A 26,379-nucleotide genomic window follows, 5' to 3' on the forward strand; every position below is an offset into this window, starting at 1 on the left:
CAATGATCGTTTTATTAAAGCAATATTTCCCGTGATACATGTACAATTATTTTTCCAATTTTATTTTCCAAACATAACTATAAGATAAGCCGTAATTAAAGCGCAATGCCAAATATTAGGGAAAGAACATGTTATTCATGTATTTAGTTTAAATGTATTATTTGTATTATAATGTTATGTTTTAATTTTACATTCTAAAAAAATAGACATATTGTGGTTGTTTTGTAGAAGGCTAATAACTTACTGAAGAGGATAAACTGTTAATGCAACTTCAAAACTGACTGTGATGAAACAAATTGGAATTTAGAATAATTTAGGGGAGGGTTTTAGAGGACAATCCAAAATATGTATATTAAATCTGAGGCAGATTACAATGAGTTTTTATATGTGGCAGATTCATGATTCAAGCCCATGTGCCAGAAGGACACTTTAAAGGTCAAAGGGCACTACCAAAATGGAAAGGACTTGCGATGAATTAACCCTTACAGCTTGTGTATAATGTAAATCCTGTTCACACAAAGTATTATTTTCTAATAAATCTGGCTACCTGCACAATGTAGGCCTAACATGTTCTTCAATCCATATTTTTCGCTGTTCAATTGTGGGGAGTCAATTTTCTTGGGTGGGTAACGTACACCAGGGAGGCATGCAGCCATGGATTTATGTTGCTTGGTGACAGATGAACCTTTAAATGGTGCTCTAAAAATACATAGAGGTCAAAAGTGCCACGTGTCTGCAAAAGTGGACAAGCTGCACAGACTTCCAGTGAAGTAAACAAATGGCTGTTTCATTGATGAACATTAAAGCATGGAACCATGTCACAGTAGAGGCAAAAAATACAAATATGAAATCTGAAAATGAGCATAGTAGAGCCCCAAATGTATCATAATGTTTGCAACACTCAGAAAAATAAACATTTAATAGTAATTTAATTTTTGTAGAATTCCGAGAGGTTCTTCATACCCTGGCCATGTGTTGCAGAAGTGATTGAAACTAACATCAGAATAACAACAAAAGTGGAAGGTGCTGTCAATCATTTGCAGCGTGATCCATTGTGAAATTCAAAAGGCAAGAATCAACTGAGCCTTTTTTTTAATAAAGTCAGTTTAAGGGAAACGCAGATGGACATTGGATGGACGGTTCGGTGTGTCGTCTTATCTTAATCCACCTGTTGAGACTGAGGCCAGCATCTTTTGTCCATGCCTTCTGCTAGAGGCCTTCAGCTAAATCTCCAACTGGCGTCACAAATGATCTGTCCAAATCTAGCTTAATAGTTGTTAAAGGGGCTTTGTGTGTGTTGCAGCTGTTTCTCGGCTTTCCAGAGAAAAAGTTACTGCTAATGTTTCTGAAGGGTCTTAAAAAGAAAGGGAAATGTTTCAGATGTCATGTTGGACTGGGCTTCAAAAGAAATCAGTCCCGTTGAGTGTGACTCGGCCGTGCCAGACGCCACAAGGACTTCACATGAACTCGTCATAATCACAAACCAGTCATTTATCATTTATAATGTAGCTCCAGCAAAAAGACCCCTCATTACATTTGCATTATACGAACAACTTGATCTTGAGCCTTTCTTTAAAACTCTCGTGCAGTCACTGTAGCCTACAATGACTCATAAAAGCAAGAAGAGCAGACGAATATTTATTGCAATGTAACCATTTATTTCACTCCACTACAAAATTATATAATATTTTGAACTATGATACAATCTCCACATATACATAATGTACAGTTATTAAGAGAAACAGAGGATATGATGCAAGTACTTACAGTCTACATTGTCTTTTAATACAAGACATATGGACACGCAGGTTTTGACTTTTCAACAACTTTTGTCTTTGCGATATCTTTATATTTGACTTTTGATGTATGGAAAGGCAAGTGAAAAACGAAAAATTCTGGTTAACAATATTTTGAGTAAGATTTAAATAGCTCTATCCTCTAAGTCCCTAAAAGATAATCTCAGGTGGCTTTTTTCTTCTGTGGAAGAGGTGGGTGGAAAAATAGGTAGCTGATGACTTTTTCTTTTTGTCAGGATTATTTTTCTAAAAGTTCAAATTTCTGTCGGCACTCTAGAAACAATTGTGTGTAAGCAAATTATGATATATTACAGTCATGTTGTTTTCTTAGGTAGCAATTCTGTAAGGTAAATGTACCTTGTTATTACAAAAACAAACACTTGTTGATTCCAACTGTTTGCACAGATAAACAAGTAACATTGACAGCTTTTTAAAACCACTTTTCAGTCCTAAAAAAGATTGAAAAATAGATTGGACTATTTTTTTCTCACTTGCCTCAAAGGGCCTTCTGTTGGTACAGTATATTATTGACTAAATAAATACTGATATGAAAACAGAATACAATCAGACTAAATGAAGGTAGATTTTAACTTTGGAATTCTCCTAGTGAATAACTAATATAAGATTAGTTAAATGAATAGCAACACACTGAAACAATGCAGTTTAACTGCAATGTGTACGTTTTTCAGATTTGCCATCTATCCTATTGGTAATCCATTGTTATGCTGGAAGTGGAAACCAGAGTTTGGGAAGATGTTTTGGAGCTTTGTGCAGAAAAGAGAGAGCATTATAAAAAACATTATTCAAAATAAAAGATTACATTCATAATGTTTTTTTTGTGTGTAAACACTATATCTGCAGCAAATCTTACAGAGCTGCACTTGTGCAAGTAATAACAGCAATGTACAATCATATTGGTGCTATTACTTTAATAAGGTTACTGCATTTTTATTGGAAGTGAGGTATGCTACTTTGGAAGAAATCATGGCCGACTAATCTGCTATCGATATTGGAATTTTAATTAAAAAAGAACTGGGACAGTGGTTTCTTACCATCTGACCTACTGCAATATTTAGCCTAGTATTGCTTGTTTTTTTATTTAGCTACATATGTAAAGCACGTTTCTTAAAGTCACAAAAGCAGCTAGTAAAATATTATTATTTTTATAAAGAGTTGTACGTTCACACAAAAGGTTGTGATCTGACCAAACACTGTCTCCATCACAAAAAAGAAACAGTTTGGCAAATCCTACAGTACAAATACGGCTGAGGGACCTCCATGATGGCGGCTTTCCTATTTGAGAATGTATGTATTCTTACTGTCTCCTGGAAGTACATTAAATGAGTGTTTCAGTGTGTAATAATATAAGTAAAAGTGAAAGAAATAAGAACTCTAACACTGCTACCTCTTTCTAAGCAACTTGAAGGTGCACTTGAAAGGTACAATCTTTGTTTTAGCAAGGGTAGCTTCAGGGAGGACGCTTGAAGCAAAACGTTTAGAAGTAAAAGAATGTGACACGAGAATACTAGGGATCGTGGAAAATAACAAATGAAAGAGCTCATAACCCGGAATTAATCTCTAATTACACTGCCTCTCTTTTGTATAGCAGTGGCTAAGTCCCAATTTTATGCTTGGTTAATAAATAAAAACAAGAATATAGGGTTTAACATTAGGTACAGAGACTGTGTCCAGCAAACTTTCATGTTATTTGTTCATTCATTTTTGGGGGGTATATAGGGCATTTGATGAACTCACCCAGCATTATTACATTTATTTGGTCTAATTTCCTTGTCATTCGAAGTCATCTGCAGTATTTTCTTGCCCTATTTCTTGTTTTCTTCTTCATATGTCTTAAGTATAATGTACCGTATGTTGCCCTGTTGGAGGAGCCTGGGAACTACCCCGTAGCTGTTGTGAAGTAAAACCTTTGAATCTCAACTGTGCACTGGTTCATTCCACAAAGGCACCATAACAAAAAAGGAGTAACTGATGTGGTTATGTGAGTGCAGAGCAGGAAAATATTTTATTATTTGATCCGTCACCGCACGTGTGAGGATAGTCAGATCACCATGCCATCATATGTAGCTTTTATTATCTAACATCTGACATATGGTGTCTGATTTTCTCGGGTCCATCTCTGACAAAACTTTAAAAGTGCAGTGTTTGGTCCCATTCCACATCGTCTCTGAGAAAAATGGTAAGACCATTATTCTGAATGAGACACTGTTGGTTCCTAATCTTCAGTGCGTTTTTAGGAGAGTTTATACTCAGTGGATCTTGTTTCTCACTTCAGGCTCTGGAGGAGAAGTTGATTCCAGTCACCATCTTCTGAATCTTATCTTCATTCTTCAGTATGTTGGATCTCACAGCACAGATCTTGTCCTGCTGTTCTCTGATCAGCTGATCCAGCTCTACTAGTTCTGACTTAAGGGGCTCCACAGCTCTGTCTGTCGCTCTGTAGCAGATATAAACACACACAAACATAGGAGGGATGATTAATTACATCAATGTTATAAAAAAAGGAAAATTGTCCACAGAGACTAGCAGATACAGTGTTATTTGACTGAGCCATTGTAGGTACAAAAATATATAATACAAATTCAGAGCATGATAAGGACGTGAAATATTCAAAAAATAAAAACCTTGAATATTCTCTGAGGTTTTAAAATCAAGAAATTAACAATATCAGGAATGCTTTGAATTAAAGTTTCAAAATTACAAGTCAAGCGATGAGGTTTATTGACAAAAACTTTATTTTCTCCTAAATTTGTGAATTCAATCACAGAGGATTTCAGAATTTTCTCACAAATGTATGACTTTATAATCTTAGAGAATATGCAAGTTTAAACTTGACTGATTACTTAAATCAGTTATATGAATATGAAGATAGCACCTTGCATGATAAAGTGAGTATAAAGCTGTGTTTGAGATAACATTTCCCGTGTGTTGTGCCACCCCCACCTCTGCTCCTGCAGCAGGGCCTGTGCGTGCTCTTTGTTCTCCCGCCTCCAGGTGTGCAGCTCGGCCTGCATGGCGTCCATGTCCTCCTGTATGTAGTCCATGATCTTCCCCAGAGGCAGAGTGCTGCGGCACACCGTCTGGATGGAGGTGCGCAGCCGCTCGATCTCACGCGACACGATGTCCCGCTCTTTCTTCCGCGCTGCTTCAGACACCACGTTCTGGAAGAGGAGATGATAGAAAAACAATAGGTGAGGATTAGGGGAAGAGATTTCTGGGGCGGTCAGCTAAGGAAATATATGGGCCTTAAATAAATCTCAGGGACCATTATAACTTTTTTATTATAACTTTTATTAATAATTGTAATATTTTTTTTTGTTGTCCTTTCATATTTTCGTTTTATGTCTAAACCATGTGGATACAGCTTGTGGAAAAGTGGAAAAAAAATAAAGGCAAAGTGAATATTTAATCAACAAGTTGATACAACTGAAATAAAAATTCAGTTTAGAAACAAAATATTTGAGGCTTCAGGAAAACCAAATTGAGGAAGCTCAAAGCAATTTATTTTCTGTCTCCGAAAACACCCAGTTTTTTTTAATTGATTCTATTATTACATTTTATTGTCTGTTTTGTGTTCTTGGGACCCTGTGTATACTGAACTGTTAATTGTGCAAACTGCTATATAGATATTATGTGAATCCAAATAAGTAACGAAAAAAACAAAATAAATAAATAAAAAGGAAAAATAAGCAAACATGGAACAGTTAATTCAATTTTATCAGCAGGCATAGAAACAAATGTTTTCATTAAATGTGCATGGTTTAAACTAGACGCTGAATCAAACAGCTGTATGAACATACACAAAAATCACTTGTGTGTCCCTAGACCAAAACATAATAAACCCTCTTTAGGAATTCTACCTTTGCCAGCAAAAGGTCTCAAATGCCCAGAACCAGAGCAAGGCGGCATTTAGTGGTTTAGGATTTCAAGGCTAAAAATGTTAGGCAGGAATTCTACCAACCTAGCTGTATATATAAAGATCAGACGTACGGCTGAATTGTGTTGGCCAAAGTTTGGGGTGAGGGGGGAGCTGGTTGATGAAGGCCTCCTGTGTATGGTGTGTGGTTGGAGGGGGTTCACCATATCCAAATTACACTCGATGGCGTAAAGGAGGGGAAGGTATCAGGGAAGGACCTCCCTTGGCTAGGGAGCAAATCCAAGGATGTTTGCTCAGCTGGGCTTCGCAAGGCCTCTGAGTGTGTGTGTGTGTGTGTGTGTGGGTGTATTTGCAAAAGCACTCAGTATTGCAACCCCAAAGCCACACACACACGCGAGGTATACAGTGGACACACACACAGCCTCTCCGCTCTTGTTTATTTTAGTAACAGGCTTTGGCAGCGGGGTTATTTTACTACAGTATTGAGTAACAACTACTACACTTATGGCCCCTTTCAAGTTCAACTCTCGGTCCAATTTATGCTACACAGATGGGAGCACCTGCCTTCATGGGGTAGCACGGAATCAAAATTGTGACAGTGTGCAAACTACATGACAGCTTCCTCGTCAACACACACACATCTGTCACATGTGCTTAGCATAGCTAGCACGTTAGCAGTGGCCTTATCAAGCCATCTCATAAAACAAGTAAACGAGTAATTCGAATTTTAGAAAACTTGACTAGAAAGGACCACACTGTAGGGGTGACATCAAAAGCCACTGCTTGCCATGATGTCTTTACACGAAACAACATTTCTGACAGCCGTGCTCTTTGTTACGTGTTTGCGGTGGTTTCGAAAGTGTGAGGGTTGAAACGCCTCGGCCCGGCGGTCCCCTAACAAGGTGGGTGGCTTTCCACTGGGGTGAACCCTGCAGCTAGACAAACACTCCACGGCTCATTCGGCCTGCCTGGCTGCGGTTTGGTCCAGACAGGACCCATGGCTTCTTTCTGTTTGTCGTCCCTTTGCTTCTTCGCCCCTCACCCCCTTCCTTTCTTCTGTTGGAAAATAAAAAATGTCGGCGTGAAAACATGACCCCTGCTCGTTGTGCACTCTGTCCAGGTGGATATAAATCACAGCTTTATGGAGGTCCCTGTCGGGGGGCTACGAGACCCGTGCGCTCCTAGTTTTGTTTCTTCTCACCCGGATCACAGAACAATATTTAGACTGGGTGACCGCAGAGGAGTTGGAGGTGAGAGAGGAGGAAGGTTTTCCCATTATCTCAGACAGTGATGAAGCCCCAGGCAACGGCCAAGACATAGCCTCTGGTTGTACGTAGAAAGAGCAGGTGGAATAAGAAGGAGGTAGATTGTTTTTTATGTCTACATGATAGTGATGCAGTAATCCAGTCCAGAAGTCAGCATTGAAATGAGCTCCTCGACATAAACTTATGGGATTTTTACATTGGATTTTGGATTATCGCATAAAATAAGATCTGTGGCAAAGACGTTTATGATACTTTCACATTTTGTTCATCAGGTTAATCTCCAAATATGACAGTCGCACAACTTCACGTCAACAATGTTAAGCTAACGGTCATCTCTTGTTTGGCGTTATGATTAGGGATGCTCAGATCGATCGGCCGATACTCACTCTCTACCGATCGATCGGTGCTCTCTAAAAATGCCGATCGCGAGAGCCGATCGCATGACGTAAAATACATGACACTTTTCTCTGTGCGCGGCAAAACAAGCTCGCCAAAATGGCTTCACCAGTCTGGCATTATTTGAAGGTGTCCGAAAAAGACAGTAAAATAGCGGTATGCAACGTGTGTGTGAAGCAGAAATCCTGCAGCTCCACCCGCTGTGACGGACCGGTGAGCGGAGCAGAACACACAAGAGTTAGACCTAACACACTTAGCTATTTTATCTACCTCTGGAACAAGCTAAACTAGTTATACATATATTTATTCTTCACTGTCGGGTCACTCATTACTGGATCAGTGAGCTGCATGAAATACTGACAGGCTGTCAGGAGAGAGAGAGAGGGAGAGAGAGGGAGAGAGAGGGAGAGAGGGAGAGAGAGGGAGAGAGTGCTTCCGCTCATTTCTCCCGTGGTATTATCCAAAGTGAATGTAAACTTGAATAATGTACATCATTTGAATGTAATAATTATGTTGGTTGTTTGTGGAAGCTCCAGTGAATGAGCCCCATTAACTGAGTTTTAAACATCACTTTAAATGGAAGATCCCCATAGGCCCCGCCCACTCGATCGGATCGGTATCGGCCCCAAAATTGGCGATCGGAGCATCCCTAGTTATGATGTTTAGTGGTTTTATTTAGTCACTTGTTAGCATCCGCCTTCTAAAGACACATAAAAGCTTTAAACATTCACGAGTCAGGTATTTACGGAAATATTTTATGACATAGAACAAAGTGTAAAAATCTTGTAAGTTCGTGTTAACCATAGACCTTATTTTAGGCATCTTACCAAAAATAACCTTTGACTTTGAGACAAGCGAGTCCGGTAGTGCTTATATGCTTACTCATTCCCAGGTTTAGGACTCAATACACATGATTAATTTAATCCTGTTTGCATTTATGTTGTTTGACGGCAAAGTGCTCGAGGTGTAATCTTTATTTAGCAATAAACTGTGCTTGACAGAACAAAATTCTCATAGACATATCATAACATTGCATGGTACAGTGCAGTGTGGAATTCACCCAGTCATCACATGCCTAATCAGCTTAATTAGGAAATGCGTGCGAATATGTGATTTATGGACTGCTTAGAGATTTTCTGAGTCAAGAGGAAGACATTCTTCAGTCTCCTTTGACAAGAAAAATGGGGTGCATGCGTAAAGCCTGTCAGCAGTGGGGAAACCTCTAGGGTATCATTAGCTGAGAAAACAATCATTTAGACGCTAGTTGAGATTAGCTTCCATCATAAAGGAGAGAAGCTTCATTTCATGCGTTAATCAACTTCACCCTGGACAGAAGAGGGGGACGAGAGACAAATGTGCAAACCTCTTGATAGAGCTGCTCTGCCCACGATCAGGTTGAGTCAATGTAAGTTCAACTTTTAGTTGTTACCAAATAAAGAAGAATTTAATCTCACTGAATTGGCCCCCCCAGCTTCTTACAATCAAGACGGTCACAAAGATAACTAAAACAGGATTTACTCACGTTCAAAATGAGATCTCACTTTTCTTTGGATGTTCAGTTTCTGAGCCATGACAAACACCAAAATGTGGCTTTTAACAGACAGGTACAGTTTTGTTTTGCCTCACTGATCTACTACCTGATGGTTAACAGGAGAGAAGAGTTGGTAGTGAATGACGATATCAAATAGGGAAGTCATGATACTAGAAATTCTGATGTCAGTAACGACTAAAAATCTCAGATTCTTGATACTGATTTGATACCACGGTAAAAATGTACTGTACTTCAGCATGCACCCTGTCGTTTGCATACTGTTATTTTGTATTATAACGTTTGAATACCCTATGATAACATTGTAGTTTATCTTTACCCAATCCATTTTCACTGAATAGAGCATGATTGCACCTTAAAGCAACTCTATGGAAATACCATCTGCAAACAGTGACCTGACAGTGCCATCACCTTTTCAGAATTTTTTGGCATCAACTTGGTCTGAGTTCCTTTTACATTGCAAAGTCCTTGAGCATCATGTTATACACAAGCACAATTACTAAAGAGTCCAGTTGCATGCAAACAAGCAGCGCACTGATTGGACAGATACACCCAATCCCAGAAGACCCGAAACATCATCACCTTTAACAATTATATTTTCAAGACCCATGGATAATAGAATACTACATGCAACAACTTTAAAGCTTCCGGGAACAATCATTTTGGTTACTGCTGACAGTTTGAAAAAACATCCCAATGGTTTTAACTTTGTGTTTCTGTAGAAGATCTGAGAGGTGAGCCAGGGAGCGAATCCTAGAGCGACAAATGCCTCTGGGCATTGCTTATGGGCTTCCTCGCCATTTTTCATAGAAGCCCATTGAAAAGTCTGGCTAGATCATAAAAATAGCTTGGAGTCAGTGAGGTGAGGAGAAAAGCTTACGGCCACCGAGGTTACAGGATGTTGTTGCAAGGTCAACGTAGCCCCTTGGGGAGACAACTGAGATCACCACCCTGGGCTACGGGGTGAAGTAAAGAAAACGTCCGTGGAAAAACTGAAACTAAAAATGGACATTGTGATATAAAAAAAGGTGGCTCATCATTTAAACATTCTCATGGAGAGCCATTTTGAAGAGTTGGAAGATATGACTTCTGATCAGAAAGTCAAAGTCTGATAACACATGTGAGTGCTTCAGGTCCTCATACATTCCTCTAACAAGTCAATATGACCTCTACAAAAGTAATATGACTAATGGAATGCCACAGGGCCATTTCCTTGTGTTTCCACAAAAACGCTGGATGTTTATAAAGACACAGAGGTCTGCAGAGAGGAGTATTTATTTTCTTGACAATCCTGCAGAGAGTATTCTGGCCCTTCTCCTTCGTGACTCTCACTCAACAGCCATCCATTTGTATGCCACAGGGTTTATTTATACATTACAAACCTTCATCAAGGCTAATTTGACAGGGGTAAAGAAAAGGAGGGGGAACAGAGTACACAAAAATTCTTATGAAAACGCAGCTGCTGCAAGGGGCAGATTCTGTCTAAATAAAAAAGAGAACTATCTTGGAATAATATACAATAGCGCTAGGGGTCATGAGGAAGGGCATCCTCATAAATATACAGCAGATTCTTCAGTCACACACACTGTGGTGGGACATGGCAAAATACAATCACTTGACTGTTTAAGAGTTCCTCTTTATTTACATGAGGACAGCAATGGGGCAGCTAGGCAGTGGCTGTAACAATAGCTCAATTAATCCAGATATGACAAAGAACATAAATTACAACAGGGTAATAACATGGGCTTTTTAAAGTACAGACCAAGCGGTCTTAAGGCCATGATGTCGGATCTTAAATCAGGGTGGTATGTGACTCAGTGTTTTGAACATTTGAGAAACCGAATAGCGGCGGCTGAAATTTCAAACCTGTCATACCACATAGAATGAGGAAGCTTAATATTTACATTTTTTAACCCTGCGTGTTTTACCGTGATTACAAGAAGAAAAGAAAAAAACACGACTCCATTAGGCTGACCTTCTCCACCCTTTCATGTCAGGAAGGAAGTCATTATAGTTCTTTATACAGCTGACGAGGCAAGGCCAATAATGATGGAGGGGCGGCCTGAGCAGTTCCTATGTGCAGACATACCTGTTAGAAGAAGCAGACCATACAGGATACTGAGGACCCTCCATTAGGCAAATTAGGAAACAAGCTTGTGTTACACAAAGAGCTCAGTTTTTTGGGATGTTTTGCATGTCTGTGTATGCATTTGGTAATTTCATACAGATAAAAGTGTCGAAGTGGGTAGAGAAATTCTGGGCGTTCAAATTCCTGCCAAGCTTTTGCAGTTTTACAGGTGTGAGTTACGAGGGATGAGATGGATCGGGGGCTTTTTTTTTTTTTTTTTGCACGAGTGGCAGGCAAAAACATCCATCAGAGTCAGGGTGGTCAGCGAGGAAAGGGATTGCTGGGAGAGTATGCTTCAGTGAAGAGGACCACCCAAAGCAGACAGCGTGGACTACAGACCAAACTGTAAGCTTCACACCGATTCACACCCCAAATAACGAAGAAAGACGCCTGTTTCTCTACGGGTGATTAACAAGCTGACGGAGGGGAATGCGAGAGAGACAGCAGGAATTTGTCACCTCGGAGAAGATGGTGAATAGTGTCTAATATGGAGACAAAATCAAAGAGATGGAGGGAAGAAAGACGGAACTTTACATGGAACTTAAAGTTAATATTGGAGATTTGATGGGCTTTAAGGGACAAAATACAGAAGAAAAATGTTCTGGAATAACTGCAGTTCACACACAAGGGAAGGAGTGTAATTAGTCAGAACACGATAGCTCTAAAAGCTTTTCCTCTCAATCTGTACGCACAACAGAGAAGTCTGTTATAAAAACACAACAACGATAAGATATTGTGCAACCCATAGAAAGCAAGCTAATTTAGCTCCAGACATCTTGATGTGTGTACAAATGGTGTGTGTGGTCTGTTAGAGGCCAGGCTCGCTTGTCTGGTTATTAGCCCTTCAGCCTCACTGACGGGGGACATTTTTGTGGTTGCAAGGGGGTGCAATTACACCTCTCCGCTCCATTTGTTTATATCTTTCCTTTGATAATAACCAGTGTTGCGCTGGGTCGTTCACTGCGGCGAAAACATTTGCCCGGGAGAAAAAAGCTTGAATAAAGAATGGCTGATAGAAGAGATGGAGAGGTTGAAATTTGAATCATGGATAAGGGCGAGTTTAAGAAAACTAGGCTGATACCGCCCTCTAGTGGAGAAGCAAAAAACAACTTCATCATTTGCACATACCTGTTCTTTAGCTTTGGGGGAGGATGGGGACACTTCATAGTCCTTTTTGGTCTCAAGGATCTTTTTCACAAGGCCACCTACAGTGAGAGAAGCACCATGAGGAACAAGGAAAGATGTGTTTCCTTAAAATCAGGAGAAAATGTGGCATTATTTAATCTTTTAACATAAGCTGAACAAAAAGGAAAAAAACAAACAAGGCCTCGTACCATGTTTGTCTTCACTGTCGAGTTCTTGTGCAGACCCCTAAAATAGAAAAGAAGAATTCAGTAAGTAACCATCCTTTATAAGTTGCGAAAATACAGACAAACATCTTTGACTACACGCGTGTCATTTAATAAAAGGGGCCCTATTATGCTCATTTTCAGGTTTCCTATTTATTTTTTGTTCCTTTAATGTTCAGAAAGGGTTTTATTTGTTTCTCTTACTGCCTGTGCTGCAGCACCTCTTTTCACCCTCTGTCTGAAACCAGAGCCCAGTCTGCTCTGATTGGTTAGCTGGTTGGCTCTGTTGTGATTAGTCAACCGCCTAAAGAAGTCCCACCCCTTAACATATCAAGTACAATGTGTTGGAGAACCAGCCAATAGAAGTGTGAGTGTTACGTAGTTCACTCACTTTGGGGTTTTTAGCCTTTGCAGACCATTTACATGCATACAGTAATAACTTATATAAAACAAACTACAGGTAAGAGAAAACACCAAAAAGCATAATTGGGCTCAGTTAACAACCAAAGAGACAACAGCTGTAAAATCTCAAAATTCGATGTTACCATAGAAACACACTGACACAGACCAACTGTGACTGTCTTAGTGCAAAGGTAACGCATCACAGAAAAAGAAACATGAGAAAAAAGCTTGTGTTTAACGAGGGTCTACTGCAATCCAATGTGTTTTTATCCAATGTACTGTTTAAGTCACTAACCACGTCCATATCAGAAGCATCTGGAGGCGGGGGGATCGCCTCCTCCACGAGAAATTGCTCATCTTCATCCTCCTCATCCTCAGACTCCCTCTTCCCATCCAGGATGACTGGCGCTGAGGGCTTGGCACTGGACAGCCTGGAAGATAGACAAAGACATGTTGTTCTACCTGCTCCATCCATTACAGTTACACACATCATCTTCATTAAGTGTGTGATACGTGTCTCCTGCTATTCTGGACAAGACTGTTTTTACCAGTTTACATTTCATTAAGGGAAACTTTGAATACATATGTTCACTAAGATGAGACAATGACAAGTCCTTAAACCATAACTGTGAGTATATCAAATGTTTTTATTGACTAAAACAGTTTATTTGACTAAGACAAGACTACATTTGCATTTGACACAGGACTAAAACTAAATGTATTAATAGCTGACACACAGCTGCTCACAGTAACTGTTGGGAAAATACTGAATGTTCTCTTCTAATATCAGAGTAGCACATGATAACAAAGGCCCTACGTAGCTGTGTACGTAACAGGATGTATGATTACCTAAAAGAGCGTCAGGACACACTGTTTTAGGCATATGATAGCTATGTGACAACGATTAACATGATGATTCAGCCTCTATGGAGATAGACATATGACAGTCATGTTTATTGTTTACGCAGGCCTGAGCTAATCTGAACTAAACATTGAATACTGCTTTGAACCGGTATTCTGCATCTCGTGACTGCAACACCCTCTCTTGTATATAAGCATGTGAAGGACACTGTTCGGGGAACAATTTGTCCCACGCAGCTCTGTGTGTGATGACTACTTCCATTCTTGCAAGTATAATAAATACGTGTATCCTGATATTGAAGATCAAGCCGGTGACGAGTGATATTTTTCTAACAGTAAGCATACTGCATTTTTTGTGTGGCATCTTTTTCAGAAAAAGCGCCAGCGACTGCACTCTTTTAAATGTGTGGAGAAGCTTGTTTTTGACTGTGTTAGAGAGTACTAAAAGACAGACCAGAAAGTTCATTTGTTGGAGCAAGTGGACCGGTTGGACCCTTGATGTTGCTGCCGGAGAGTGTTGTTACTTTTATCTTTGTATGTGGAATCCTCCTCGCTCTACAGCTGTCAGACTGAGTGCTGAGGCTTATTCAGACAAGTGCGAGAGCAAGAATTTTAACAAATATATAGTAGCAAAACAGATAATAAAATCCAAGGGGGCAATGGTAGTCTGTCACACGAAAGCGGTGATACGGCTTTTCTACCAGAAAAGGCGTGATGTGGACCGACATCGAACAGGAGGATTTTGAAATGAGACTTGTGACATAAGCGAGTATTTGTGATGCAGTCACCTCTCAGCTGGGGTCACTTCAGAGTAACTCTCCTGTTTCTTGACTCGGGGCGGGGCAGGGCGGGCGCTGCTGGGCCGAGGTATTCCCCTGTTGCCGTTGATGGAAAGGATTACACACATTATTGGAATGACATGTTCAACTAACTGTTTTGGAGTTAAATATGTTTGCACTTAAACAAGTCAGTTTCATTTTGTTTAAACAATTATGTTTTTTTTCTTGATTTCTATTCCAGCCAAATCCTCTGTTAACATCTCCCTGTTATTTACCAAATATCTATTCTGTGACAGCTAATCTGACTGATTCAGATTTCAGAATGATAATTGTTGCTTGGAACAATAAACGTTCACAGCATTAATAACTGTAAAACTGCTGCCAGGCAATCATTCGTCACTGATTAGTCAGTTAGACAACAGAACATTTACAATCATCCAAAATATTCAAATGTGTGATCTACTGGAACTGATCCTGGATCGGGCCCAGGAACAAAAGTTTCAAAACTACCCTTGAACTTAAATCAACAAAGCAATAAAATGCAATGCAAAAACAACCTGAAGACACAACATCAGAAATGATCCAATAACTGAAGTAACATGTCAGCATTCTCAAAAAAAACGTCATGTGCTTTATAAATGTATTATTTAAAAAAGGCTTCCTCATATTTGATCTAGCCTGGTTTATGTACATCTTGGACATAAATGAAAGAGTGTTGTAACGAGTGGAAGTGAGATATGTGACAAACAGTTAACGGGAGCTGTGTTTTTAGTAAGTGATGAGTAATGTCTGTGTAAGTAAGTAAGTTCAGCGTTGTCTGTACAGACCTGGAGGCCATGTCTGATGGTACTGTAGTGTCTCCATTTTCAAGGGGGGCAGTTCTCTGGACTAACAGAGCCTCTCCATCTGTGAAAAAGAAAACCAATAACTTGTGGTTAGATCTGCTTAATGTAGCAAAGAATTAGACTCGACTTGAGGTGCTCAGAGTTATAAAAACATGCAATTAAGAAACTCAACAGCAATGCATCTTTCCAGAAATCAAGATTTCTCCAGATAATCAACAGACTTAGTGTGAGCACTTTCATGCAGGACTATTTTCTTTCTACCAAAGTACAACTGTCAGCCGAAGCGTGCATCTACTCTGACCAGAGGCTAATGCTCTTGAGATGTAAAGATGAATTGTGTCCTTCTTGGCTGAGATTTCACATTAGCTAGCTAAGATGCACATGTCCTTCTTTGCTGGGATACGTTTGGCAGGGGAAAAATTGCTGTTGAGTTTTTCATGTGTTTAAAAAAGCTGAGTGCCATGTGGTTCTATTATATTGTAGAGAAGTCTGTCATATCTATGTACAATTTCTCCAACACTTGTGGCAACTCACACCAAAACTACAGGTACTACAAGGAAGAGAAACATGTGTAGTTTTGGAGTGACTGTCCCCTTAAACTTGAATGAAACAGGTGCTTTACCCACCTACGACAACTATTCATTTGGGCAGCTGACTGTGTGAGGAGGGGAATTGTATCCAAAGATGTCTTCCCTTTTCCTTTCTGTGCTAAAGGTTTCAATGACAAGTTTTACTCGTCTTTCTGGAGTGTTTGGGCTGGGTCTGGAACCGCAAGCCTGTGAACGCCCTGAGGAGTTGTTACGATATTGGGCTTTACACATAAACTTGACTGACTTGCTCAAATAGTTGAACAAAAGAATGTTGCTAAATCACTGAGTGAGTCACTCCATACTGAGATAGTAGATTGCTTAGTTAAAGGTGGGGTAGGTAAGTTTGAGAAACCGGCTCGAGATACACTTTTTGTTATATTCCATGGAATGCTGTTAACATCCCGATAGCAATGAATATCTTAAGTGCTTTGACAAAAAATCCATACAAAGATGTCATCTGTGGAAGCCATAGTACTGTAAAAAGCACGACCAATCATTTTAGCCGGCCCGGCTAAAATAACTGGATGGCCTACCTGCCTGTCAGCCTTCCATCTGTGCACAAACTTATCTCGTGCCCTCATTGGTCATGTGCGCGTTCGTGTGTGTTGGAGGAGGGGCTCTGTAAGGAAGTGGCAGATTTTTTCCGGCTGTGTATTTTCAAATTCTAGCGATCTCGAGCTGGTTTCTCCAAAATTACCTACCCTACCTTTAATAGTCAAACAAATATGGATTATTTAGTTCATTTATGCGAGAGATCACTTTTAATATTCTCCTTCATTATTAAAACGTACCCCGCAGCAGTCATCAAAATGCATTTCAGATCAAGTGCACAAACCCTCCGATCATAATGACACCATTTCCACATACAAAATGATGTTTGAATTTGATAAACCTTTATATTCTTTTAGTGTATGCAACTACACAAGGGAGATGATTAAAGAACAATTACCTCCTTCACTGTCAGATTCATCTGTCAGAGAGCAGGGAAACACAAGGCACGTTGTTAGTGTTCTTTCTAATACAACTATCATTATAGAGTAATGTGACATGCAGGTGTGATAAACAGATCACAAACTGATAGTGTTTTTCTTGAAAAGTTGTTCTTAATGTCCGCTCTATGAAGCTTTTATTGCTTCTGCCAACAGTAATCTTGATTAGTCACTCCTACCTCCCACTAAGGAAACTAGTCAGTGATTTGATTAGACAGGTGGAGAGCCAATAGGAAGCTGTCAACTGTGAAATCTATTTGAACATTCTAAAGAGCCCTTCTGTCAATGATTAGAGTGATGTTATTATATCTGTTTAACTATGTGAGATATGCCTCATTGGTGTAGGTGATTCAAATAGGGTGCTGGGGGAGTAAAGAGTTGGAAGGGGGTTACCTTGACCTCCAATTTTGGGTCTCCTCCTCTGCCCTTTGGCAGATGAAGGCCGAGGTATTCTAGCTGGACTGTCAGACTGTAAGAGGAGGAAAAGACAAGCAGGAGAAAGATATAACTTTAGGACCATAACATCAGAAAAGAAACACATCACTCATTATCCATTTGGAGGATTTGGTGAAGCCAAAATCATGTTATCCTCTCTTTTGTGCTAAGTGCAGTGTTTCCCCTATATACAAATAGCGGTGGCGCAGCTAAGGGGCGCCAGCTAGGTACCCAAAAAATAATAATTATATCGTTTTTTTATTAAAATAATAAGTGGCGACCCTTTTTCATTTTTGTTTGTTATGTGGATTTGTAATATTTGTGTTACTGTATGTTCAATAAAGGTGTATTTTTGCTAAATCTTGAGACATTGCCACTGTATGCACTAGGCAGGGCCGATCTTTGGCATAGGCGGTCGCCTAGGGCGCCAGATCTGGGGGGCGCTGCGCTGGTAGCTCTGGGAGGGGAAAAAACCTAGAAACAAATTGGCGGGGCGCACTTCGCACGTGCACACACTAAAGAATTCCACACGCTCCGCGCTCACATTATGCTAGGCCCACGTGCCTTAGCACCGCTGCTATGACTCCATCCTAGGGGAAACACTGAAGTGGTCATTATTTTCTTTGGTAAGCTTTTTAAAAATTAATTAATTAACAGTATAGACCAATTAAACTATGAATACAGACAGACCTCTCCATGAAAAATAAATAAATAATAATACGAATCCAATCCAAGCCAAACATACTGCATAAACACAGTACAATAACAACATATTGAAATTAAATGGAAAAACAGTAAGAACCTACTTAATAGCCAAACATGCTGGATCCATTGAAATATTACAAATAAACATGTCCTTAAGTGTCATAGTAAAAATACACAACTATTGAAATTTAATAAAAAAACAATAGCCTTAAAATAAAAACAAAGCAGAGCTGGCAATATAGCAAATTGTGATTTTTAGAGTAAGTTCTTACCTGGTTCTCAACTGCTTCTGCAGGCTGCACAGGGGGAAACACAGTATTATAATGTGCACAGTTGCATTTATCAATTACACAGTAAGGAAAGGAAAAACAGTTCACATGTCTCCTACACATTATTGCCAAAATGTGCGCTAAACTAAGTAGCCAGCCACCCAAAAACCATTGCCATTATCACTACATTTTAGCAACACAATGCAATAAACTGCATAGCTCTATTTTTCTACTGCTTGTATATTGAATACCTCGTCAACTGGTTCGGGGTCCTTGCAAAAATAAGAGGCACAACATGAAAAAGGATATATTTCAACTTTTTACAAACTGCATATGATGTTTATTTTAACATGTAAATCAGTGACCAACTCTTAATTTGTTTGAATTGGTTGAGTTAATATACACGAATTGAGTCTGCCACACTATGATTGAAGATGACAACATCAAATGATATCATGTGTGAAATGTATACCAAATAGAAAACTCACCACTGGCACAGGTTTGGCTGTTTTGGGCTCAGGGATGGGTTTCTGCTGTGGTTCCTCTGATACTCTGGCCTAAGTCAAAATGAATACACAGGATGTAAATAATGCAATTGCTAACATTTAAGATCCAAGTGAAGAGATTTTATTATCAGCTGTAATATATTTCAATAACCAAAGCTCTATGTATTGCTTCATTAAAAGATCTTTGATGATGCTGCAACAAATCAGCACCTTTTTCTTAAATGTATATATTCAAATTAGAATAGATTTACCCAAAGGATTTTTGAGTGCAAAACTTTTTTCAAAAGGACATCATTTATGGACGCGTCTGGGATAATTGAAAAAATGACTTTTAATCATAATAATAATAATAATAATAATTCCTTACATTTATTATAGCGCTTTTCCAGAGCTCAAAGCGCTTAACAGATACACATTACACACATATCAGACATTTTGTTAACAATATTGTTATTCTTTGTAAATGTTGTGCATTTCGTAATGAGTTTGAACTTTTTGTAAAAGCTGATAAAAATCTGAAGGCAAAATAAATCTGTAAAATATAAGAATATGATTTACACAAAAAGCACTCGCCGTTTTATGCATTTACTCTATTACTATTTATTTTATATATGAATGTGTTTGTTTTTCCATTTGTTTATTTCTGTCTTGTTGTATGCACCTGATCCAGTTAGTTAGTTAGTTGTGAAATGTATGAAAGCTATGTCGTTTTGTAAATAAATAAATACAAAATAAAGAAGACGTGCCGTTAAAAGCCCACCTTGCTGTTGCCGCTCTCTCCACTTCTGTTCCTCTCTTCCCGCTCTTTGTCTCTGTCTCTTCGTTTCTCCTTGTCTCGTTCCCGGTCCCCGCGTGAATCCCTGTCTCTCGTCTTTTCTCGGCCTTTGTCTCTCTCCTTGTCTTTCCCTCTTTCTCTGTCCCTCTCCCTGTCCTTATCCTTATCCCTTTCCTTCTCCTTGTCCCTGTCCTTGTCCCTTTCTTTGACTCGTCCTTTGTCTTTCTCCTTGTCTCTCTCCCGGTCCCGGCTCTTGTCCTTGGCGTGTTGGTCCTGCTCAGCGCGTTGGTGTTTGTCGGAGCGCTCCCTGTCCCGGTGCTGCTCTTTGTCCCCGTCCCTGCGTCTCTCCTGCTCTTTGGGCTGGTCCGGGTCCTTCTGCTCTCGGCTCCCGCTGCGCTCTGTGATCGTTTTCTTCTCCTGCAATTGCAAAAGTCAACAAGTAGTTGATTAGAGGATTTAATGCAAAGTGCCATCCACAGCTGCATAGTGATTCAAAAATAAATCTGAATTGAATTATCTAATTGAAACCACGACAGGATAAATGCTAACAAAGACAGTACATTTCACATCAAATATAAGATTTAGCAAGGTTGAATTCCTAACATAGAAACAAACAGTTTGTCTGTTAACAATACAATAGATTTTTTTCCTGTGTATTTCTTTTGTTTGAATCTGTATTTCTGGACAGTTTATGCTAAGCTAATATTATTAGTATTATACTATTTTTTGTTAGATTCAAGTGGTGGCTGCAAAGTGTTGTTTCTGACTTGTGTGATATATACAAAATATAAATATTGCCAATAACAACAACATGTCTTCATCTTACAAATGATTCTGCTTCATTACATATTTGTTTAAAAAAAGTTAAATGTATTAACCTAGCTGTAATCTAATGAAACTGGAAAGAAAGTTAATTAATGTATGTGTTTTTTCCAATTAATCACTTTATTAAAATTGAGGATTTTGTTCAGGATTTGTTTAGGGTGATTAATGCTTCATCTGAAAACATCAACACAGGCATCAAATGCCAAATAAAATGACATTCTTTGACTGAAGAGGACTCTCGCCTCTCTGTCTGGATGGCGTTCCCGTCCCTCCCTGTTCTCCTTGTCCTGGGACCTGGAGGTGCCGGCTTTGGTCTTTATGTCCACCTTTTCTCCTGCAAGCACTCGCTTCACTGCATCGTCACTGGACAACTGTCAATCAAGTGGGGGAAAAACCATTCATTTTAACACAGAACATATCAATACTTACAGTTGGTTGAATATTTAAAAACAAAAAAAATGTAGCTACTTTAAGAGCTAAATGTGCAATCTTGTGTATTTCTCAGGTTGTAATAACTGTTATTCAAAAACATTTGAAAAACCTGCAACCCTTTCTTTACTACATTTGTGACCAGAGAAATAAAAATAAAATATTTAAAAAGTAGCATTAGATCTAAGAGGAGTACATACATTTGACATCATGTGAAATTAAAATATTGTTTAAAGAATAAACAAATATCCCTCAGGCACCGGCTCATCTGTTAATACTCTTTAATCTCCAGGGTTCAATTAGGATATGTCAAAGTTCTCCCTGAAGAGAATAGACAATGTTCCCAGGAGTAAAATGCTTTGAATGTAAAAAATAACACACTCTGAATCTTCTCTTACAGGATAGCCATTACTATGTTAGTTTCTCCAGAATGACAATGGGATATTTTAGCCCTTTTAATTCACCGTTTATATCTTCATTAGTGTGTATATGTGTGTTTGTGTGTGTATTCTCCCGAGTGCACAGACCTTGTTGGTGCAGCACTTGGCTAAGGCCTGCAGGAACTCATTGGTTTTCTCGGGCTCGTGGCCGGCCACGATGCGCGCTGGCTTTGCCGCCAGGGGCTCTCCGCTCACCAGCATCACGACATCTATCGCTTTCTGGAGGAAATCTATCTTAGAGTCCTTATCCTGGAAAGAAAAAAGGATGTGGATATGAACAGGAGAGTGTGCCGGAAAGGTAATGGAAAGAGTGTGTATGTCAAAGTAAAAGGAAAGATTAAACCCTTGAGATGTGCTTATCCTTAAAGAGTCAAAGATGTGCTTCACTCTGATTTCTCCCTTTCTTCCCCAGTGCTTTACATTTAAAAAAAAAAAAAGAAGATATAATTTACCTAGAGATGTGTTAATCTTAAATATACTAAAAAGATCATGGTGGGATCTTTTTTATGAGGATCTGTACCAAACAAATACTTTTTTTTAAGTTTATAGCATATTAGTTGTAGGCCCGGATTGCTCTGCAGCTCCACAACCCATATTGCAATTTTGATTAAATTACTAATTTGTTTTGCCTTACCAAACTGTTTCTCTGCACTCAATATCAGCTCTCTGAACATAAACTCTAGCAATTTTGGATTTTGTAAGGCAGAAGGAAAAAGGAGAACATGGAATGCCTTTACAAAATTAAGATCAAACAAATATCCACCCCTGCTTCAATTATTTATTTATTGTATGCATGTTAATAAAGCTGACCCTATTTGAGATAAATGACCCTGACCATTTGAGTTTAAGTCACAAGGGAGGTATGTCACCAAATCTGCTCTTTTTCTTTTGGAATTTCGCATTCACATGAGCGGTCCGGTGTATGCACAGTTCGTCAATTTGAGCCTCGGTCAACTTAAGTAGGTGGTTCAGAGTATGTGTACATGTACGATTAGCAACAGGTGGGAAAAACCAACTGTAGCAAGACAAGAAAGTGTTTATATTTAATCAGAAGCAGTAAGCAAGAATAGTTGCAAAAGCATTTCTTGCATCGCCTGTCCCCTTGGAATTCTGCAAAAATCTTTGCTGGGGGGGGGGGGGGGGATTCTCTCTCGACTCCATATAAAAGTTACCTACACTTCTAAAAAACTAGTTGCAACTTCTAGAAGAGATTGCAGAGGGACATTAGATTTAAAATTCAACAACTACACATTTATAATAACTTAATACAGTCACCTAGTTTCAAACAGTGACAGAGCCTAGCGCTGCTTTTGGTGTATTTTGTGGCGGAAGTACTTCCCGGCCTATGTAATACAGCGTCTCCAGCAGGTCGAGCGGACTCATGTGGACGGACACGTTTCTTGAGCCAATTCCGTGTGGACGGAAGACTTTTTTGATATCGAATTCGGTTAGTTTTCGTTTCCGTGTAAACGGAGCCTCAGTATCTAGCATTAGTTTTGGGTCAGCAGCTCTCCAATGCGGCTTTCACACCGGCGCTTTTCACTTTCTAGCTCCTCGCGAGAGCTTTTCTGGTTCAGCTCCCGTTTCCCTTTTCAGCTCCCGCTCTGTTCACACTGCCCAGAGCTGCCGCTGCTGCGTCATGACGTCACAGTTTACGTCGCTGATTTTCTCCCACAACAACAACGGGCCGGGGACTGCATCGGGTCGTGTTGCTTTTAATCATACGAAGCCAGATTAAATTAAATAACGACTTCTCCAACCTTATACTTTTCTCCAGAGTGCCGTGGTTCATTGTTTATTAATGTGTTTCAGCGGCATTTACCGACCGCTGCAGTGGCTGCACTTCCACGGGAGTTTATTGTCCCGTTAGCTCCGGGTTAGCTCACACGGCTCTAAAGTATTCACTGTCTGACTGTCACACAAGCAGCTGATACATATCCCCAGTTCCCCTTAAGTGAATGTGTGTCAGTCTGAATTGACGCTGTTTGGCATCACAACGCTGTTATGAAAGTTTCTCTGGTATAACATGGGTGATGTTAGCATAGCAACCGAAGCTAAACTGACTACTTGCTAAGCCGTTTTCTATAGGCACATTTTACCGGCGTATTTTTCATTATGATTCTACTTCTGATAGTCGGACATGACAACCTGTACAGCCCATGTATCTCCACAATGATCAATAACAGCGAACGGATGGTCAAAGTAAGGTTTCCTGCACGCCTCGACGTAAGAGACGTAAGCAACGCCGCGTCATAGCTCCGAAGCTCTTGCCTCTGGACCGACAATTTTTTGGAGCTGGAAGTGAACCGCATTCCGGAGCTATGACGCGCCGCCGCTGCGGTGTGAACAGGAAAAACCGGCGCTTTTCAGGCTCTAGCTCCCAGCAGGAGCTGGAAAAGCGCCGGTGTGAAAGGGGTATAAGACCCCCTTTACACAAGAACGAAACGGGTTGTATCCGCATAGTTTCTCTTGCGTATAGCTCTTTCATTTACACGAGGCCGTAACAAAACGATAGAAACGGACCCCACAAACGATAACGGGTCCCAAGGTGGATAGATTTGCAAACGAAACGCTCTGGGGGGTCAAACGGCTCAGTGTAATCGCCTCTATACGATCATTTCCCGATAGATGAAGCCATAGCCCCGCTTCTCCCCACCTCTGCTGCTCACTGCTGTAGCATGGCCAGTAGCTACTGTCAGTAGCTACTGCTAGTGCTACTGCTACTGACCATGCTACAGATGTTAGTGCAAAATCTACAGCTCCTCTACCACAACCATCAGCAACAAGTGGACATGGAGAATTACATGAACTACTACATGTTGCTAAATCCACCGCGGGGCATAAACAGAAGGGCAACCATGGCAACCATGCTCCGGGGTCTTCTTCGCTGCTTTTGGTGTATTTTGTGGCGGAAGTTACAGCGCCACTTACAGTCCCGGCATATGTACTACAGCGTGTCCAGCGCTTTCGAGCGGTCTCGTGTGGAAGTACAGCGCCACTTACAGTCCCGGCATATGTACTACAGCGTTTCCAGCGGTCTCGTGTGAACAGACACGTTAAATGAAATGAATGCATGTGAACGGAAGACTTTTTTGAAAACGCATACTGTGCATAAACGCAAACGTTCCCGTGTAAAGGCAGCCTAAAAGCAGACTTGATTTCTGACACCTCTGTAGTCATGTCCTGCCAGATCCTCTCACTCAGTGAGTCACAAAGGAGTGGGTAGAATTACTCCCACAGACACCCTCAGACTGTCCATGTAACACACAGGTGATCGCATAAACAATAAGGCTGTGGCTCAAGACATAAATGCAAAGTCTGTACCAAGAAAGCACATTTACAGAGAGAAAAGAATGATGGGAACAATAAAACAGGTCGACAAAGTGTGGTCAACTTACCTTAACATTATCTGACTTCATTTCATTTTCTCCATACAGGCCTTTCATAAAACCAGTGGACTTGATGACCTGAAAGTGGTGAGATATAAAAGTGTCAAGGCATTCATGCTTTTAAGAAAACTTTCTAGAGAATTATACACTTGGTCTTTACCTATAATAATTTTATAATTTTTGTGTGAAGAAAACTAAATTAAATAAGGATTTGTGATCATTATTGTTGACCAAATACCCTTTGAACACAAGATGTATTCTCATAGCCTTGCCTCTCTGTTAAACAGTCTCATCACGCATTATAAAAGTACGCAGTTATCACCTCATGTGTACACTACGTAGATGAAAACAAATGCTTAGGATTAGTAGAAGCTGACCTGTGTTTGTACCTGAGAGTGACAGCTGCTTGATAAAGAGATCACTTCACTCAACAAACTTAGAAAGGGTTTTAGATGTAGCTTGCTCAGATACTGTATGTGTACGTACACTTTTTGCAAGCAGATAGGAACAATCCAAGAACAGCAGTTTAAATGTATCTAATGACATACAATGACACGGTGATTAATTATAGCTCTGCGTGACCCTTAGTGTTATCAAACAGCGCAGCTGCAATAAGCTGCTCAGCATCCATGATCTCAACGTGACGGATTCAAATAACCAGACACATTTAGCCAACACAGTCGTATCTGGTTAGATAACTAATCGTGATAGTGCCTAGCAACAAGATGATGCCGTAGACATGGCTAGTGCAAACTAGCTAACCCACTATTAACTTTGTAGGCAACCTTACATTTGATTGCAAGTGAACGTTAGCAACTATTTCCTTAGTTTAGTGTGGACCTTAATGTTTAAGCTGCTTGGTAAATCTTTCATGTATAACGACAGAGAGATTGGTAGCTTCACAAAAAGTGTAAAGCTACTGCGAAGTTAATGTTAGCTAACTTTCTTGCTTAGCACAGTTCATGCTAACGCTGTATTAGCCTGCTAACCGGCTAGCTTGTATGTGTTTTGAAATGGCATACATTCAGTTGACAATAGCCTTTTCATATTTAACTGCAAAAGTGGCTCATGGTGCAGGTTTAACAAATGTTACCTCGCTAATCTTATCGTAACGATAGCATGTCAGTCTCACCTCACTGAAGATGTCGTGCAGGTATCGAAACGGCGGCTTGCTTAGCAGTTTCTCCGTGAGAGGCGGCTTCTTTATCACTTTGCCCAGCGTGTCCTGGGTCTTTTTAACCACCGCCGCATTCATGGCAGCGGTCGAAAGTACATATGAGAAGCTTGAATGCAGGGGAAACAGCGAAAATAAGTACGGAGTGTAAAAACCTGGTGGCTCTGTCGCCTGGTTGCTATGTCAATATTCTGCAATCCCGCAGTGCATCATTAATGAAGACTGCGCATGCTCGGAGGGTTACAGGTTGCTAAGCACTGCTTGTGTCCATAGCAACAGCTAACAATCTGCAACAAAGCTGCAGTGCAGCGCAGCACAGACAGACAGACAGACAGACAGACAGACAGATAATTAGATAATTAGAGAAATAATATTTAATAAACAAAGGGGGCTTCCTGAGGAAGGAAAGGCAAGGGTAAAAAAGCAACACTTGCAGTATTAACTCACTTTCATACTGACAATGTAAATAAAATAGGATGAGGATGAGAAAACATCTCTGTTTCTTGAAAGCTGAGAAGGCCTTTTTAAGATGGATGTCCTTTGAAAGCCATGAATAAATGACAATGTATATGTTCAGGGTCAGCAATC

At 40.0% G+C, this 26,379-nt stretch overlaps 1 protein-coding gene across 1 annotated transcript; it reads right to left on the bottom strand.

Moving 5' to 3' along the window:
- Positions 1–2,642: 2,642 nt before the first annotated feature.
- On the bottom strand, positions 2,643–25,987 carry traf3ip1 (TNF receptor-associated factor 3 interacting protein 1). Its single transcript, XM_034134485.1, has 16 exons — positions 25,750–25,987; positions 24,627–24,695; positions 21,316–21,477; positions 20,602–20,730; positions 19,520–19,951; positions 18,742–18,810; positions 18,257–18,280; positions 17,238–17,313; positions 16,805–16,825; positions 15,248–15,326; positions 14,430–14,516; positions 13,076–13,211; positions 12,364–12,400; positions 12,158–12,234; positions 4,758–4,975; positions 2,643–4,251 (listed from the first exon to the last, which is right to left on the bottom strand). Exons 1-16 carry the CDS (start codon positions 25,870–25,872, stop codon positions 4,086–4,088), a joined length of 1,905 nt encoding a protein of 634 aa, XP_033990376.1. The 5' UTR covers positions 25,873–25,987; the 3' UTR covers positions 2,643–4,085.
- Between the last annotated feature and the right edge of the window lie 392 nt (positions 25,988–26,379).

Source organism: Trematomus bernacchii, unplaced genomic scaffold (genome assembly GCF_902827165.1).
Source record: "Trematomus bernacchii unplaced genomic scaffold, fTreBer1.1, whole genome shotgun sequence".
Lineage (NCBI taxonomy): Eukaryota > Metazoa > Chordata > Actinopteri > Perciformes > Nototheniidae > Trematomus > Trematomus bernacchii.